We start from the raw sequence: 19,552 nt of genomic DNA, 5'->3' as shown, positions 1-19,552 counted from the left end.
TATAAAAAAAATTATAAAAAAAAACAAAAAAAAAACGGGAAAACGAATCCGTCCAATTGGAAACGGAATCCGCCATGGGCGGTCGGATACCGGACGGTTAAACGTTTGACTACAGCACTAAATGCAAGGCATCTTAAGCTATACGATTGATGGCGTTATCATATGTCGGTTAACTTCTTATCAAAGACATGCTAGATTTATGATCTTCCAACAGTTTATAAATGCAGTCTTGATGAGAACACTTCGTCTGTGAAATGACGAATTCAGAAATTCTTTTATTCTTCATATACCAAATAATAGTTATATAATGTCGAAGTTTTTAAATTAATCCTTTTCTGATAATGTGACTAATACTCAATATATATTGTTGCTTTTCCTCCATAAGAATGTTATAGGTTCAAAGACAGAAGTAAGGCGTAGGGATCCCTTTCTTTTAATGTGATTAATGCATATACTATGTTCTCTCGGAGCAACTCAACCCAGGGTTCATCTTAACACACGATTCTGAACCATGAGCGATCACCTCATCGTGATACAAAAGGGTTCGCGGTGTTCGGAGGAGGACCATTAATGTAATTAGATGGCAGATTAAATACGTAAGTGCCGAAGACATCTACCAGAAATGCACTTAAGATCAATCAAAGGAACGGATTAAAATGCAGGACTTGGCAATGGATTGTAAAGGGTTCGTTTTCTACTCCGACCCATGATACATCTTCTTCTCGTTCTGTTTTATTTCTAGGGTTCCCATGAATTTACATGAACATGCACATCCTGTATTATTATTATTATTATTTTTTTTTTTTTTGGGGGGGGGGGTCTCTTCGGGGGGGGGTGTCTCCTCTACTTCATCTTTCTATTGAAGAAACTTGTAAGCAAGTGGAGTAGAGTAGAAGGTTAAGTTTGTGGAAAACAAACTGTCTGATGTAATTGCTTCAAGGCCTTAAAGTAATGCTTCATACATCGCCTTTTGTTCCTAATGTGGATACATAAGAATTTGATAAACGGGGCGCATTGACAAGTTATAACTCCATTTATACCGTCCTTAAAAAATATTTGAGATCAAAATGTGTATCAATATTATATTATATTGATTTTGATTTGACTCATTGAAAAACTACATTACTTTGACCATTAATACTGATACGTGTGCACAGTATGCTTGAAATAAAGTTGTATATTCTGCAAACTTTGCCGAGTAGTCACAACGCCACTAGAGTAAAAACAAAATATATAAATATATATATATATATATATATATATATATATATATATATATATATATATATATAAATGATGCAGCCATTTGCAACATATTTGTCTTTTTTCTTCTTCAAGTTATATACACACTCACACACACACCACCACCCACATTCACACATACATGGACACGCACGTGTGCACATAAACATACACACATACCCCCATGCATACATCCATAAATATATATATATATTCACTGTTTTCTGTCTCCCTGCCCAGTGTGAACTGCGCTCGCTGGCTTGTATCAGCTCAAAATGTGTACAGCTTGTGTATCATTGCTCGCGTTACGAAGTTATTTCATCGGGACAGAAGATAATGATTACCACTTATTTCATTTTGTCGCCCTGTTGCCCTCGGGGCATTACAGGAACCTACCTTTTCGTTTTTCTTTTATTGCTTTGGGACACTCCAAATACGTTTTAGGTTCCGTCGATATTTAACCGTTTTCCCTCTACTATCATCTTCCATTTTTGTTCCTCGTATCTTAACAGGTAATTTGATAATTTCGATCGATGCACAGTATCATATTTTAAGAGAAGGGACTTTTCCCCAGCGTTATATTTTTTAAAATCGTAATAGGATTTCAGTGTAGGGGGTGGGGAGAATTCGCTATTCGATAGTGTTGTTACATTTTAAAGATGACCAGAACAAAATTGATTGGATTATGCGTTTCAGTGAGAAGAAAAAGCTACTAAGTAGGGCAGGTTCTCGTGAAAACAATCGCTGAGACTTACGAAAAAGTAGCCTAAGGTATTTTTAGTAACATTTTCTTTCATCTGTGGAAATATATGACTCTGCTTTTTTGGGGATAGACAGCAGGATACTGCTATAGACTATTTTCATAATGATGTATTCAAATTTAATGGATAGATCTTTGCTGTGTGCGATATTACAAATCTTTTCATTCACCTGTTATGAGTAATTGTATTTCAATGGTCAGGATGCGAATTCTTTACAATACTTGTTGGTAGGTAGGACACACATTATGGTTGTCCTACATAACAAGACGTAATGATATTCAATTCGCATTTTGACTATTGAAATACAATTATTTGTAAAAAAAAAAATAAAAAAAAAAAAAAGTAAATGAAATGATTTTTAAATTGACACTTAACAAATATTTATGCATTTAATTTGATTACATTACAAAAATGTTCTATTGAACTTGATTTGATTTCCCGCGTTATGATAAACGACTTTGAGATATACAAACGAACTGACTCACGATTCCTTTTTTTCTTAAGTAAATTCGATATAAATAAGGTACTACATCTAAATATTTTATATAATTGATAAGAATGTAATTTCCACAACTCATCGTATTCGGCACATTTGATGTTAATCCGTTACAAGTGACCAACATAATGATTTGGGTTTTGAATCATTAGCCATGTAAGAATAATGCCAACATTAGATGTTTAATTTTGAGCAACAAAATATCTGCTGCAGTTTAATTCTAATATTAAGGGGAAAATGATGGAAAGGCAACATGGTCGAGATAACCTTATCTGCGATGAAAATACAACTTGATATAAATGGAAAACTGAATGTATGTAGAATACAAATATAAAGGAATACAAAGTATTTACCCTTTTAATAGTGCACAAAAGCCAAGTAAACCACCACATTTCCGCACCCCTCCCAATTACAAGTCAACAGTGGTCAAATTTGCCGAAGTTACAGTGACGACATAACATGTGGACTAGACCGGTTCATCTATATAGCTAAGGTGTTGAGCCGTGCTTAATTAATGCAAATTCACATAAGATAATGTCATCAAGTCGATAGCAAGTTTTTATGTCGACAACTTCCGATTTTCAAAGCTTTAGATTTTGAGTTTTCAGATAGCTGATACTCCTCTGACAGACACTAAAATGGCATATGATTGATATTATTGTTATCTATTGCTTATAAGCTTTCCGTTTATATATTATTTAACGTTTTTATTTTTCAGTTCGGATATGGTCTTTAAATATATACCACTGAACGTTTGAGAGGTTGATAAACCCTGCCGTATTATACACGTAGAATGGCACATCGAAAAATGTTTAATGCAGTGTAAAAGGTCAAGTGAATGTCAACGGGAGGGGTATTCGATGTCGGATATTTATTCAAAGATGTGATAGATTGTGAAGTGACAGAAACGGAAAAGAGAAGAGACAGATAGAGATAGAGAGAGAGAAAGAAAAAAGATAGAAAGAAAGAAAAACGAGTGAGTAATGTGATAGATGGTGACATGACAGAAACGGTATAAAGAAAAGGAGAGAGAGAGGGGGATAGGGAGAAGGGGAGGGGTGAGACACGAGAGACGTAGGGAGTGAGGTGAGAGTGAGAGGAAAACTAAAAGTAAAACAAACGAAAGAGAGGGAAGGGAATTAGAGGAAAAGGGGTGAGAAAAATGACAAAATTGGTAGGTGTAGAAGCAGAGAGAATAGGAAATAGAAGAAGAAAAATAGAAGAAGATCGAGACTCCAAACATTCTTGATGTTGATGTTGACAAAGAGATAGGGGAAGGTCTCCAGCCGCATCATGTGTACAAGTCATGTATTCAAATTGAAAATGAAATTGAATCAAGTACCTCGGAGGCATATCTCTACAGAATAGCCACACGGGACAACGGTGCTACCGAGGGACGTATCACTCAATCTCCTGCCAATTTCTTATTCCAAACGTTTCATTGTTTATGCACTGTGAATCCGCAGGATATCAAAAATCCTCCGAAAGAAAATGCATCTTTGGAATACTTAGTCATCCCTCTACCGTACCTCATCCCGATCGTGTTACAATTTTAACATTTTTGAGGAGAAAGGGAAAATGACTTCGAAGGCATTTATTACTTTGTCTCGTTCTGTTGTGCGGAATATATTATATAACCGACACTTGTTGGCTTTCTGAATGTTTGTATCAGGTAAATGTGTACTCGGTTTCTGTCGTAGAAATATAGTTTTTCTCCCCCGTGGCGCTATCGCCGATACACCCTGTTTTGCTGAAAATATCGCGATATGTTGTTTTGTCCACACAATTCATCATGGTAAGTTTGGTTAAAGATAAAGTTGAGTTCTGGTCATGCGATTTGCATTGTGAAAGAAACGGTGTGGAATCGATCAGAAAAAGTCGATCATCTAGCATATAAGTAATGATTGTATGATGATTGTAATTTGTACTATGATTATAATTTGTTTCAAAGAGAAAAGAATAAAAACTGACCATAAAAAAAATAATAAATATTGGTGTGTATTGCAAGGTTCTGGAATAATCAAAATGATAAGAAATTTGGCCAAGTCTTGGTAAAGTTACAAGCACTGTATACAGAAAGATGTGTATGGAACTGCACGAACACGTGGCGTAAAAATCCGTCCCGATTTTTACGATGTTACATGCCATATTTAGAATATGAAGGCATTTGAAGAGCCATACTTTTTAGGGAACATGTTTTATCTGATGTTCTTCCACATTTGCATAATATCAATGATAACGCTCACAAATTATTGTTCACTTCCTCCCAGAACTCAACCTTCTCTTTAATGGGGTGGCCAGAATTACAACAAAAAAAACTTTCGAACATCCAAGGTAAATTCAAATAGGCTGGTGTGTCATCATTTGGAAAGTATGAACGGGACAGTGACACATTGCATAATCAAAACACGATTTCCTTGTGATATACACAATTTGGAAATAGCCCTTTGTTTTGATTTCTCGAAAGTCTTTGAGATCATTTTGGCTCATACAACAGAATAGAACATTGGACTTACCGAACTTGTTTCACTTCTTTTCGAATTCTTTTGTCGAGAGTGAACGAATTTTTGGCGATCATCTTCACAGCTACAGTCTGTCCATTACTAGATTATAATATTTGAAGAAAAAAAGACAAATCATTAATGTTATGTAGATGAAACTGATATGTTTATTTCTTACAATCTTACTGTTCGCCAAGTGTGAGGTTTTGGATCACGTGTTTCCAATATAATCAACTGCGTCTCATATGATTAACTTTCCAATTCCAATTTAAAACAGTCCAAATTCACAATCTCATTTTCCAGACCACGGCAGGGATACGATAGAGAGAAGAGGGGGGAAGGAGAGAGAGAGAGATAGATAGAGAGAGAGAGAGAGGGGGAGAGGAAGAGAGAGAGAGAGAGCGGGAGAACGTGAGGAGGAGGAGGATAGAGATGGTTAGAATGAGAAAGACACGGAGAATATGAGATAGGATGGGGAATGAAACGAGACATAGACGGAGAGAAGAAGTGGCAGAGATTAAAAAAAGACAAAACAGAAAGGAAGAGAGTGTGAGAGAGAGAGAGAGAGAGAGAGAGAGAGAGAGAGAGAGAGAGAGATGGGGTAGAGACTTTATCATCAAGCAAGGATACTGCATCATAAAATCAGTTGTAGGGGGGTATCAGAATGATTGCAATAGTGAAACGTTGGGGGTCGTCGAACGCAAAAATAGAAATAGTAATATAAAGGTAAAAGGAAAGAGATTGAAAGATGGCAAAGCAGAAAAAACAGTCGGTGTGGAGGTAGTGAGGCGAGTCTCAAGGGGTGTAATAAAGAAAAGTGGATATTTTTGTCACCAGGTATATTTGGAAGAGTACATCGCACTTTTGTCGTTCAGTGGCAAGTAGCTAGGCGTCAAGTTTCGTTAAAACTAAATGTCGATGAATAAAAAGCCAGTTCATAGTTGCAGTCTGAGTATGGGCAGATAAAGGTCATTGCAGACCAAAGTGTGAAATACACGGAGACAAAATACTGGGTACGTGCTAATTAAAGTTATGCAATAATTATTCATTTATGCACTACTGATACACAGGTGAAAGTATTCTTTGAAAAGGGAAAACAAAGGCTATTTATGTAGCACCTCCATCGCTGTAGGAGTGATTTTTTTAAATATACAAAGTGGGACCTCTTCATGTCTTGAAGATCTGTGGATATTCTGGGTCAGTTGGGACATGTGCTAACCGTGAACTGGTCTATTGGTTGTAGTTTGCAGCTCTTGTCAATAGCTGTGCGTAACAGTGTCTGTACTGTGAGACTAGGCTGACAGCATACTGCATAGGCTATGTATTTTAGCTGCTCAGGACATAGCCATGCAGAGACTGACATAACTAGGCTCTGCTCAAGGCTTCAGGGATTGTGGGAAATTGTCAAATTAGAATCTCTGTGCGTGCAGAGTTAATAGGTTGCACGCTCCGTTAACATTATCAGTCCCACACATTGACCTCCATTGCAAATATCATCTTTTTATACATGTAGACCCTTAATTTTTTAATCAGGACAAGCTAGTCAATGGTATTCTGTCCCATACCATACATTACTGACTGCGTGTACGATTCTAGTATTTTCGGATAATCATATCCAGTCGAGAGACCTAGAGCTGGGATGAGACCAAATATTAAGAGTAATTACACATTCGATGCCAACATTGTTTTCATTTCCCTATTTCTCGGTAGGATATTGGACGGACAATGACGAAATACCTTGGACTTGTCCACTATTTTGCGCGTCTTGTAATTGTTCGATCTCTCTGGTCTTAAAAAGAGGAAAGTGTTTTTTTAGAAAATACCAATCAGGAGAGTGGGATAACATTTTCTCTGCCAATTCTCCCGCCCAAGAACATTACGAAATCCACCCGGCGCCTGACGACGGTAAAATGCTAAGCACGCTTGGAGGTAAGAACTTGGAAGTATTTGGGCGGGGGAATGCCCGAATGCGAGATCCAGTGTCAGAATGGAGGCTCCTCCTTCACAGTTCAAGGTTGTCTTTGCCCGGGCCACATCGACGACATCGATACTAGATCAACATTACGCTGGGGGAACAAAATGGTACCACGAATGGCAAAGCTATCGTCGGTTTGGTGTCGTTTTGAGGATATCACTGAGATATAAAATGGCTTTAGTAATTAATTGAAGATTGAACACATTGAATCTTTATGGTTTGGTTTTGTTTACATTATTTTATCATGTATGTTTCTTCTTTACATATCTAGGGAGATACTTTATTAATAAAACACTAAATAAATGTAACGATATTATATTTGCATCTTAGCAATCAATCTCATCATTGATAACGAGATGACAATGTCCAATGGTGATGGTGACGATGGATGTCCGATTTGACTGCCTCTTTATGAAACTTCGCACAGACCAACGCCGTAATTATACACTGATTAAGCCACTTGTAGCGAGTATCATTGTAATACTCTACCTTGAGTTAACAAAAATGATCGGAAACTGTATAGGAAACAGCTAACAATATTCATTGCAAGGATTTCTTCTGCATCATCATCATCTGATCATTCCCAACTTCCCATGTACCGTCACGTGTTAATACCTTTCGATAAGAAAGAGAAAAGGTAACCAAGATGGCACCAATTATAACTTACTAGATTCCCGTTTGAGCGAAGACCTGTTTGTGATGTGCTGTATGTACGAAACCGGACACGCTAGAAGCCGATGTGTCGCAGTCTCCCCGAATACTGATGACACTCCCGCCAAAACCGCGCTGACCAGTGTCTGAAAATAAAATGGTAATTACAATTTTAGAAAATGTATTTCTTTTAATCATAAATAATCCTCCTGTAAACAATGGCTTTATATTGAGATCATTGAAATAAGTTCTTCTGCATCATCATCATCATCAACATCAGCATTTTACCAGATTCGTGGCTTTAAATGGGAGGTTCAACGTCATGTCAATAAGTGTGACTACTTTTGAAAAAGGTGGAAGCCAATTTTTAAAAGCCTTTGGAGTAGTCATGAAGAAACATGAAGTTGAGCCAAGTGTATAATAAAATGTGTATAACAAAAGTTATAGAGATGCTTCGTAGAATTGAATGCCAAAACATCTATGTATTCTTTCACTAACCACGTTTTCATTTTCTATCAGTGTCGTTCCATACATTTCTCTCCAACTTCTATGTGACTATGTGACCGCAAGTGTATATATTACCATTCAATATCAATCAAGTAGGATTTCTGTTGCCAAGACATTCGTATCTTGGGTTGAAAATAGGTAGAACATATATATGTATTAAAGTAACATTTATTCATTCTTAAGATATGACTTGTTTTACTCACCGGGCTTAATATCTTCGTAATTGATGATCCAGCTCTCATCCCAGAACATCTTCTCCTGTCGCCAGTAAAAGTACTGCGAAAGAAAGCGAAATGAGAAGTTTATGTTCTCTTTTATTCCATTATAGTATTTTTTCATTCCATACTCTTTTGAATACCATTCATATCATAGCAAAAGACGCGTTGAAACCATACTACTATACAATTGTACTATTTACATTTAAAAGAAGTATACAAAAAAAAACATCGTCACAATTTTTTTTTTTGATGAGAGCAATTCTTTAAACACCATACCATAACACTTTATCGATTAGAGGATGAACGAATTATAGAATTGTGAAATTAATTGGAGTTCACCGTGACAATTATAATTCTCTATTTAGAACTGTTGTTTGAAATCATTTAATTTTCCCACTTAACCCATTATTATAACCTATGCGCCCCCTATCGGCACTGATATTCTAATGGCGGAAAACCGCTTTTTGGGGGGCGAAAGTGGAAAATCAATGTTAGTCCCAAAACTTTAGCATCTAATAATGAATAGGTTCATATCTTACCCCGATAACGCAGCAGAAACTGCCGACGACTACAATACAACCGGCTATGATTCCCGAGAGAGCCCCGATTGATAATGGGCATCGTCCACAGTCGGCTGGGCAGTTCGAGCAGGTCTCCCCCTCCAATTCCTCACAGTTCTTATTTCCGCATTCTGTAAAAGAAAATCATAAAAAAGGGGCAATTAATAAACGTGGTATTATTTGTGTGATACGCAGCTTGACATGGTTGCAAAAACTCCTGCTTTGGATCACATTCTTCCAGGGATGAACGAGTTCATTCAGACATAAGAACCCTAACTGTTTTAATACTGACGAGGGGTACTGATTAGTAAATATGACCATATGACTTATTATAAATACTATTATTACTACAATTATTATCATCATTATTATTGTTGTTGTTATTATCATATTATCATTATCATAATCATTATGATGAAAACACCGACATAAATGATAATAATAATTATGATGATAATAATTATAATAATAACAACAGTAATTATAAAAATAATAATAATCATAATCATAATAATATTAATAATGATATCAATGATGATACTAGTACATGTATATAGGAAAAGGAGTGTTGAACCGCATTGTGCAATTTGACTACCCGCAATGAAAATGAGAGGAAAGAGATCATAAAGTTCTCTGGTAATTACAAATAGGATACCCATGAATATCAGAGGAGGCTTTTCAAAATGAAGAGGCTTTTGAATTCAAGGTACCTCACCCCCAATTTTCTGCAATGATTAGTCACATATAGTTAATTTATTTCTCATAAATGAACTGCACTAACATCTTTTTTTTAAGCGTCTTATACATTTAATTCATGATCTCTAAAGTCCACTTGTATGTAAGCAACACGTATGGACATCGTCCGAACGTCTATAGCTATCATCTGATTTAGATTGCCGCCGTCTTCTCAACGATATTACTTATTCCTACCCTTCAAAAGTTTCATTACATCGTCCTTTTCTGTCGATCTGTAGTCCAGATAAGACTTAATCGAGTCTCTACTCATGAAGGAAATCCTGCTTTTGTCCGTTATCTTTATGTTTACGTATTTCATTTCCTACTTCTAACTATTCTCCGTCCTCATGTTGCTCTCTCTCTCTCTCTCTCTCTCTCTCTCTCTCTCTCTCTCTCTCTCTCTCTCTCTCTCTCTCCTGAACATTATGTGCTCGCCATGTCATGACGAACTTCACCAATCCTCATTAATGGAACTATCAATCTCAGTGCTGCCCACAGGCGGTCAGCTGTGTACAGTGTGAAACCAGCCGAGCGCAATGCAATATAGCCACCCGTTTGCGCTAAGCAATTTGGCAAAAATTGGATATTTGCGCAGCCCAGGGCTAGGCAAAGTCGCTCGTGTGAGGAGTTGGACAAACTTGTACCTCCAAAATAAATGTTGCAATCGGCATAGCTTCGCAGACTATTTATCTTTCCAGACAACGTTGGATTTTAATCTCTTAGAGGCTGGGCGCGTTCCAATGGTTGTGACTCGTATGACCCGTGACCGAATTACACAGACATATCTTTTGACGATGCTTGTTAACCCATGTCAACGATTTTAACCTATGTGCGCACACTAGAACAGGCTTAACATGCTACAAGTTTTGTAAACAGGGGGATGCACGCGATATCAAAGAACAAAGAACCAACGTCCATGAGAACGTTCCTTGTGTCGATTTAGTATAAACCCAGGTACTATGTTATTGAATCGTTATGCGCAATGCGGTAGTACACTGCGACATCTTCTGCCAAATCTAATTTCGCGAATATTTTCATAGATATTTCGTACCCTGAATCAAGCTCCCCAGCTCTATTGGCTTTCTTGTGAAAACATCATTAAGCAGCAGGTAGAGGAAGAAAAGAGGATCGTCCCTGCCACTATAGTCGCAGGTAATAGTTGGCACTAGCAGGTGAATAAACGGGTGATAGTACTTGCTATTTTGAGTGAACATCCTCACTGTCTCGTTAGAGCAGTGTACCGTGTAAAGGGTTGTCCGAGAAAAGGGTTAAGGAACCCCTCCTCCCTCACACCCACACAGATGAAAATTACATTTCCTCGGTGATTTCTCCTGTGGGAGGAGAAGAAACCGAGGTTTTTATCCCTACTGTCAATTCGATTCTGGATCACAACCCACATGCAATGTGCAAAACATACATGCCGATGAAAGACATTATTGTGCGAAATGCTCTCACGAATGAAGCCATTTCATAAAGCTGTCTGCATTCATGTGGTGAACTTTTACAGAAAATGCCAAAAGTGCTTTTACAGACAGTTCGGAGCACACTTAGCTTAAAGTTTGATACAACTGCTTAATGACAAACTGATTTCACTAGTTGTGAATTCATTCTTTAACATTGAGTCTTTGTACTTTTTACGCGAAATATATGACAGGGATTGAGAAATAGATGAGACGTGAAGCGTAAAGAGATGAAAATTGTAATGGAGATATATAAGCATCGGGTTTAGAGACTAAGAGCGACAAACAATTGCTCATTTCGATTTAAGGATGTCTGCTTCGCTGCTTCAAACTAAGAATTATAAAAATATAAAAATAGACCAATTTGTCAAATATTGAGTGCTCAAGCTTACCAGTATACATTTTAAAATATACCTGGATGGGTCTCGGAGTACAAATGCAGGCTGATGTCATACCAAAGAACATTATATTATATTATATTATAGATTTTAACTATTATACTTTCGCTTGAAATTCATGTGACACTACAAAGACTCTTTGAATTAAACTGGATAGCGCAACAAAAATTTTACCCGAATTCCCCCTATTTTTGCACAATCATACACATTTCTCCCTTCCTGTTCATTCTCTAAATCTGTCATACTTTGCATACATCCCCTATCTACCTGTATCTCTCTTCTCTTTCCTCTGTTTTCTTAAATTGAGAATTACCATGATGAAATGGCGCTTTATGGCAGGAGATTTATTAGCATGATGATTCCCAGGGCAGCTAACCCTTGGACAACAGTTACTATCCACGGATAAATATCCACGACTATCCATTCCAGGAGAACTTCCCCTGTTGGGGAAAGTACAGTATAACAAGCAGGTAAAACCATTTTGTTGGTTTTCTTGAGAAGTATGAATCCTGGTGCTAGGTTTCGTCGGTTGTGGTTGTCACAGGGACATTCATCAGGGCACCGTCTCATGGAAGCGTCTCATGTAACCGTCATAAGTTTGCCTACATCCCACTGAAACGTTTGTATCAAAATCAACACGCGTTTGAATGGGTTGTCGGCAGTATTCTACTTACGACAGTTTCGTTTCGTGAAACAATGCCCAGCGGCTCAGTTAACCATAATTATCCTAAGCCTTTAATTTATCGGGATGGACTTACCGCTCCTAGGCCGGACCGTTACAATATGGTGCAGCGCCGCCTGCCAGTTTCCTATTCTGATATGGGCGATTATCGAAGTAACACCATCGGGAACCAGGGCCAGAGGGGTTGTCCAGTCGGTGTGGTTTAAACTGTCCACATTGGACTCTGTGTGCGTGAAGATGTCCCCGGACGGCGGAACCCAGGGACCACAGATGCCGCCCGAATCCGCAAGCTGGAACAAAGAAAAGAAAAATTAAGAAAAATTGACTTCGTTGTTATTAAAGCATGAACACATTGTAGAGGTGTCGTAATCGAGAGGTTTGAGCACTTGACTGGAAATGCGACGGTTTTGAGTTTGATCCCCGACACGGCACTAATGTCCTTTGACAAGGCATTAATCTGCATTTGCCACTCCATACCTAGGAGAGAAACATGGACCTGTAGAAAGACGAAAGCATTTGTAATACGGATTGCCATACGCCCTCAAGGTGACCATAGGTCAAGGAATATGGAGTGGAGAATGTGAATACTTAATGAATACAGATTGCTGTATTATTCATTATTATGTTTTAACTTCCTTTCCTTTGCCTTGACATTTCATGAATGATAAATGACGAACAATTACTTTACTTTTACAAACACATATCTTTAGTTTGTATCACAAGTTATATTTCTTAAAGGCAGGTTTTATTTCCGACTTCATTACCAATGTTGTAATGTATCGTTCGGTGAAGGCCTAAATAGAGCGATTTCCGGTTCAACTGACCCCAAGCATGACCACGCGCACGTCATCAGTTGGTGATGCATTGCGGGACTTGGCTGTCGACACCCACGGTATACGTAAATCTAAAGTTTTGTCAGCAGAATACCCTGCCTTTAAGCCAGATCCTGATTGGGGTTCCTTTTTCATGGTTCAGTTACAGGCCACGATGTATAATTAAATAGATACATGAGGGCTACAGCGGAAGCATGCATCTTGCTTGATTTGCTTGCTGACCTCAGTTTATCTAGGACAATAAAAACGAAATGGAGTGACTTGAAAGGAGGGACAGAGAAGGGAAGGGGCCCTGTTTTCCTACTGCAATAATACATGTATGAGTAACATAATAGTTGTCACGTTGAGGTTAATGTGCTCCTCATACATTCTCCGTCTGATATCACCTGGAGGCTGTGCGACAAGAGAATCCCGAAATCAAAATAAATATTTTTCAATCCCATTTCCTTTGAAATTGGATATGTACGCCACTAGAGTGGATAGTTAAAAAACAATGAGTGCTCAGAGAAAAAAAAACGTAAACAGTAAAAATCCTTAAAGTAAAATAAAGATTATGTACTGCAAAATAGGTCGTTTTTGTATTGACCCCAAATGTATGCATACGTCTTTGTGAAGTGCCTTGATGTGCACTGTTTAATTCACCTGTTACAAATAATCGTTTTCGTAATCTGACATTTTAAATACATTATTATTCGTGACAGGTGAATGAAATAATGTGCATGAAGGCACTTCACAGAGACGTTTGCATCAAATGTTATTATAACACAAGCATTCGAAGATTTCAAAACTTTTGTAATTTTATTTTAATATTTTGACGGCACGAAACTTTTGTAAAACAGAACATTCTAGTTTTGCGTTATAAGCATGGAAACTGCAATTATTTGAATATTGAAACCAGAACCGTTACTTAAACCTACTGGAAAATATTAAGGTAAATGCAATTCTGTTGTCTTCCTAAGTCTTCTTTTAATGGGTATGGGACCACTCTGGAAAAAAGATACTCGGGATTAGAAAAGGCTCAACAAAAAAGGCCCTCAGTCGGTTCCACCACCGGTAGATTACGAAAAACTCTTAGCTTCTTATCCAGAGTGCTTCAGCAACCATTATCTTAATCCTCGTAATCAAAAGCAGGAAAGATAGTGGAATGCAAAGTCCATTAAGGCAGTATATCCACATCATACATTTCATAATTCTGTTCAGAAATTAAGGGCAATGGCTACGGCACATCACCGAGGCAGTCATGTCATAAGAAAAATAATGTAAGGGGGATATTATACAGAAGACGAAGATGTAAAGAGAAACAGGACCTGGTGCACATCCCCTCACCGTCCCCCTCTGATGTTGTTCAGCCAGTTTCCTAGCATTTCGTCTCGGTAACCAAGCCATGGTAACACCGTTATAATTTACCCAGACATCTTCCTTTTTGAAGAGGATGATGATGATGATGATATAACCTCGTGGTGATGATTATATTCATTTAATAATACGTGTATAGCTATGGTTATAAATATTATAATGTTGACATAAATACTTCCCCTACCCCCCCCCCCCCCCCCCACCACCACCACCACCACCACCATGAAATTACACTGGTTTAAAGACCTCCTTGCACTTATTACCTTGAACGAAATCTGTGCATTCAATTTTTAGTTTTGGAATATACATAAACTGAGAGATGGGATGTTTCTGATTTGGGTTTGTTTTGTCTCATGCTCCCTATTGCATTTTGTTTGTTAGTCTGCTGTTGTTTTTGCTCGTCTGGAAGTGGGAGGGGAAGGGGTATATACAATGACTCCTTCAAATTTTCATTTCCAATATGTACGAGTCAACACCCCTGCAACCAATACTCTCTCTCTCTCTATCTCTGCAAGAAGTGTGCCTTCCTTCATTTATCACTCCTCGAAGCAGGGGAATGGGTGATAGATAAAATCATTATGGAAAGTCCCACAGCAAATCTCGCAAAGAACGTTGAACCACGGTCCGGGAATTCGACACGGGGGAAAGTCGAAGACATTATTATTTTGATTCGGATTTTGCACTTTTCTGCACGTTGCATGAATGGGTTGCAGCACGAACGTGCTCTCCCGAATCATCACATTCGATGTGTTACTTCACCAGTTTGTCTACATCTCGTTTCGCCCCCAAAGAGAGCTTACTTAATTGATTTCGCGACCAACTTTTTCTCCAGGACCCACACAAAATGAAATGAAATGATACAAACATGTTTGAAACAATAACGGTAATTTGATAATTAAAAAAGCGACCGAGTAAGGATCATGTATTATCCTACATGATTCTATTAAAATGCAATTGTTATATACTCTGATCACAGTACTAACAAATCAAGCTGGTGGCAAATAAAGTGGTCACAATTAGATTTTAAAACCATGAAAATATGTCTCATTTCAGGAATATTAAAAACTATCCTATCGGATGACTCTCTATTTATGAAATTAGAGAATTCAGTACCCAACGGCTTCAACCAAATGTCTACTCTGCCCTGTCCTGACTTTTTTCTCTCTTCCATTAAACATGATGATTTTTCTTCCCAATCCCCTTTCAAATCATTCTCCCTCAGGTAGCAATTTCTTCAAACCTTAATCTTTAAAAAGAACGTTCGCTTGTCTGTGCTATCAATATAGTATGAACGATCATCGGGTGCCAGTGCCCCATTATGCGACGAGAGGGCAAAATTCAAATGCCAATTTGCGTTAAATAACGACGTCAAATGTTCTCTTAAAGGGCACTTTGTTCAGTGGGGCTACGCACTGGTAATGCTAGAATAAAATGGTGGAAGATAATGAAAAGCTATACATATGTATATGATTAATAAGCCCCCCCCCCCCCCGAATATAATATATATACAGTGCGTCCCAGAAAAAACGAAACCGAGAATTATCGATGTGTTATCATAAATTAATCAAATTTATAATTAATAAATGACACATATTTGGAAAGCTTAGATGTTCCTCTTTTATTTGATGCAACTCATATTATGCATATTTCTAATGCATATGAGTGATTAAAATCAATTTGAAGAGAGGAAACCGGCAAGTCATTTGGCGGGCGGTATCTGAATTTCAAAGAGAAAATCATATTTCTAGAAAGTTGGGTTTCGGCTCTTTCATATGACACCTCAATCAGGAAAAATGAGCAAGGAATGAAAAAGTTATGTTTGTTTAAAGTAGCCCTTAAATTTTCATAATTTTAGCAAACAAATTCGTTTTCACTGGCTGCCTGCCGTAGCAAAAAGGAGAATTGACAAAAGACTTAACTCCGTTTCGTTGACAATCAGCCATGCATGAAGTCTTTCGTCTACGGCTGATTATCAACGAAACGGAGTTAAGTCTTTTGTTAATTTCGTTTGGGTTTTTTTTAAAGAGGTCTTGATTTAACCCTAACCCTAACCCTGACCCTAAATTTTCCCATAGGCTCAACACGCACCTAACCCCAATCTGTGCCGCAGAAAAAAAAATAACGCCGGCGGCGGGCCTTAGGCTCTCTCTGTCAATGGAGGCAGGGGGTTGGGGGGGGGGGCTTTAAGGTAGGCGCAAACAAATGACAAGAAAAGAAAATAAATCATACATTGTTACGTTTACCCCCTCGAGGCCCTTAGGGTTTTGTCTTAATCGCTTTCTCTCTATTTTAAAATCAAGAAGTGGCTGAAGTGGTTCTCTTTTTAGTTTAAGCATCGCACAATCTGTGTCGCCTTCCAAAGAAATTAAATAAGGTTATCCACTCAATCTCAAAGTGATTTTGCACCGTCAAAATGACTATCATCAGCGGAATGGTTATGACTCCTCAGTCCTACAGTGTACGCTCTAAAGGTAAGCGACAACTCTGTCGTTTTTAGCACGTGCGGGAATCCATGCAGTTATCTATAACACGATCATCCCCCATCGCATTTTATGGATCTTTACACAAAGTAGCCTATTTTGTTTTCAATGCAGCGTGTATTCTCTTGAAACAAAAACTTAATGAAGTAGTCCATGAGAAGATAGACATAGCTATACAGACGAAGAAACCTGATCGGGTGGCACGCTTTACACATACGCCATTCTAATCGAATCGGCTGGACACAACTGGGTTAACTGTGAATAAGAGAGGAGAAAATGATGGTTTCCATTACCCCAAGACTGAAGCTGCGCAGTCCCCGGGGTACATCAGCAGAATTGTGATCACTGTACGATGTATCATGAAAGGGTAAAAGGCAGAGAAAGATAAAGAGAGATTATGTAAATAGAATATGGAGAGAGAGAGAGAGAGAGAAAAAAAAAAAGGGAAAAGGTAGAGAGAGAAAGAAAGTAGAAAAAGAAAGTAAGAGCAGGACATAGGGATAGATCGATATAGATAGATATATATGATAGAGAGAGAGAGAGACACACACACACACGCACACAAAGAGAGACAGAGACAGAGACAGAACGAGAGAGAAGATGGAAGGAAAAACAGATTATGGGGGGGGGGCTGTTTTTCGACGTACTATGTCTTTGGGGTCTGAGCCTACGTCGTAGCTTTGCAAAGGATGTATTTTCTCTCTTTTAGAGAACGACACTTCCATAAATCACGATTATTATACCATACTCTTTAACAACATTTTTTCTTATCAGTTAATAGAATATATTTCACCCAATCTATAAAAAAATGCCTAAAAGACAATAAAAAATAATGCAATTAAGAGCGAGAAAAGGAGAGGAATATAGCTGTGTCACATTAAGGTTGATGCATGAATATTGCCAGCAAATCTCGTTCCCAAGGAACTCCAGGATTGCCTCCATACAATCTCTCTCATCATGCAAACCTCGGAGGAATGCTTGTTGGCCCGATGTGGTATGTCTATAGATGAAAGATGCGTTCAATGACTTCAAAATAGAGCTGAGTTCTGGTTGTGCGAATGCATCGTGAAATAAAACTGTCTGGAGGAGTTTGGAAACGCCTGATTGTGTATCACATAAGAGTAGGTGTATACAGTGAGGGTCTGAAATAATCAAGATGATAGGAAATCGACCCCAATTTCGATGAAAACTACAACAAAAAAGGGTATATGGGACTATACACACGTGTCGTGGCTGCATCACCAATTTGTCGTCGTGTTTCCAATACGTGGACAATGGACTAGTTTTTTATTCTCAGGGGGCATTTTGTTGGTGTATGACATCCTTTCACACTTACTTATTCTTCTTATGAAGAATGAAAAACAGCTACTAAACAATTTTTGTTTCACCTCCCACAGAAATTAATCCTCTCTTTAACTCCCGGTCCATAGCGTGGTCAATATACCATCATTCATCACCAGTACCTTATGCCATGGCTACGTTGAATGTCATCACGGTGGTCAAACTGTGCTTTATTTGTCAAGTTCAGTCACGTCGACGAGAGATTGTATTCAAGCATATGTTCAGGTCGCTGGATATAGAGTATTTTTGTCATATTGCCAAGTGATAAGTGTTCTTCCCCTGTTTCCAGACTTGCGTTTAGATCGTGTCTTTTCTGAAAATGTTTACACATTCCATTCCATTTTGTTAGATGGTGTATGATTTTTAAAGGGATGTTGTTGGGGTGCGCGCACGCTCTTTTAATTTGGAGAGCGCCACCTCGTGGGAGGCATGACGATAATCTGTTCGAAGAATTGAAGCAGCCCTCCTTCTCTTTCTCTACCCCTCCACCCCCCCCCCCCCCTGATACCCCGAAATCCCTTGTCGCATTCTCCCTCTATTTCTCTCTTTGTAACTGGACATTCTTTCTATATGAATGATAATTTTATGAGATTTTCACACGAACTACATTTGAATAAAGAGTTTTGGGCTGTACTGTTGTACATGACTTTTATTTCGCCAATAGCAAAGACGTAGTAAAGCCGTTATCTGACTGAAAATGCACTTTTCTTTTCTGCGAGGAAGGAAGAATCGCGACAGATGTTCTGAAACTTCAAAGAAACCTCCTCTTTCTTCGTCTCTCCTCTCTACGATTCTTGAGTAACATTGTTAGTTCTTTCTAACCTGACAAATGTGACACCTTGCGTGACCTTTCAGCTTCCCCGCTCCACTTCTTACAAGCATAATATGACATTTGCGGCTAGAAATGACTTGATATCGATTTGCACACCCGCTTCGAAAATGTACCAAACGTTTCCAAGAGCTCGGCACTTTTCAAATGTCAGTTTAGAACAACACGAAATGTGCCAAATTCAAAGCAATTGTTAAACGCCTACTCCTACAACATGACATCGCCTTTGCAAGACCACTTAGACAAAAACCTCTTCGAAAACCCTCAGAATGTATTTTTTCATGTTTATAACACATTCAGCTTTGTGATTCCTGGGTGAAAATCGTAATGTAGTATCAACAGATTTCTGGCAAACCACTGCCAGCTAGGTTTGGTACAAAACGACAAGAATAAACCTTGACAGTTTAGAAGGTGAAATTCAAGGAACTTATTTGATTTATTCGTCGTGACTCGAAGAGAAAGCTTTACAATCGATATGAAAATATTTACTTGTTGCTTAGAAACAACCAGTTGTAATAACATAATAC

The 19,552-nt window shown here is 38.1% G+C and overlaps 1 protein-coding gene across 1 annotated transcript in view; it reads right to left on the bottom strand.

Annotated features, from left to right (window-relative positions):
• The window catches only part of LOC100893963 (atrial natriuretic peptide receptor 1), a 29,880-nt gene extending 17,407 nt beyond the window's left edge, over window positions 1-12,473 (bottom strand). The window contains exons 1-5 of the mRNA XM_030996650.1: window positions 12,263-12,473; window positions 8,891-9,042; window positions 8,337-8,409; window positions 7,643-7,772; window positions 5,016-5,102 (exon numbers count right to left, since the gene is read on the bottom strand). Coding sequence (XP_030852510.1) covers window positions 5,016-5,102; window positions 7,643-7,772; window positions 8,337-8,385 — 266 coding nt within the window. The 5' untranslated portion in view covers window positions 8,386-8,409; window positions 8,891-9,042; window positions 12,263-12,473. The remainder of the gene's footprint in view (window positions 1-5,015; window positions 5,103-7,642; window positions 7,773-8,336; window positions 8,410-8,890; window positions 9,043-12,262) is intronic.
• Between the last annotated feature and the right edge of the window lie 7,079 nt (window positions 12,474-19,552).

This window comes from Strongylocentrotus purpuratus, unplaced genomic scaffold, assembly GCF_000002235.5.
Source record: "Strongylocentrotus purpuratus isolate Spur 01 unplaced genomic scaffold, Spur_5.0 spur5_scaffold_3, whole genome shotgun sequence".
NCBI lineage: Eukaryota > Metazoa > Echinodermata > Echinoidea > Camarodonta > Strongylocentrotidae > Strongylocentrotus > Strongylocentrotus purpuratus.
The sequence above is the reverse complement of the archived record's forward strand: the minus strand, read 5'-3'. Positions and strand labels throughout refer to the sequence as shown.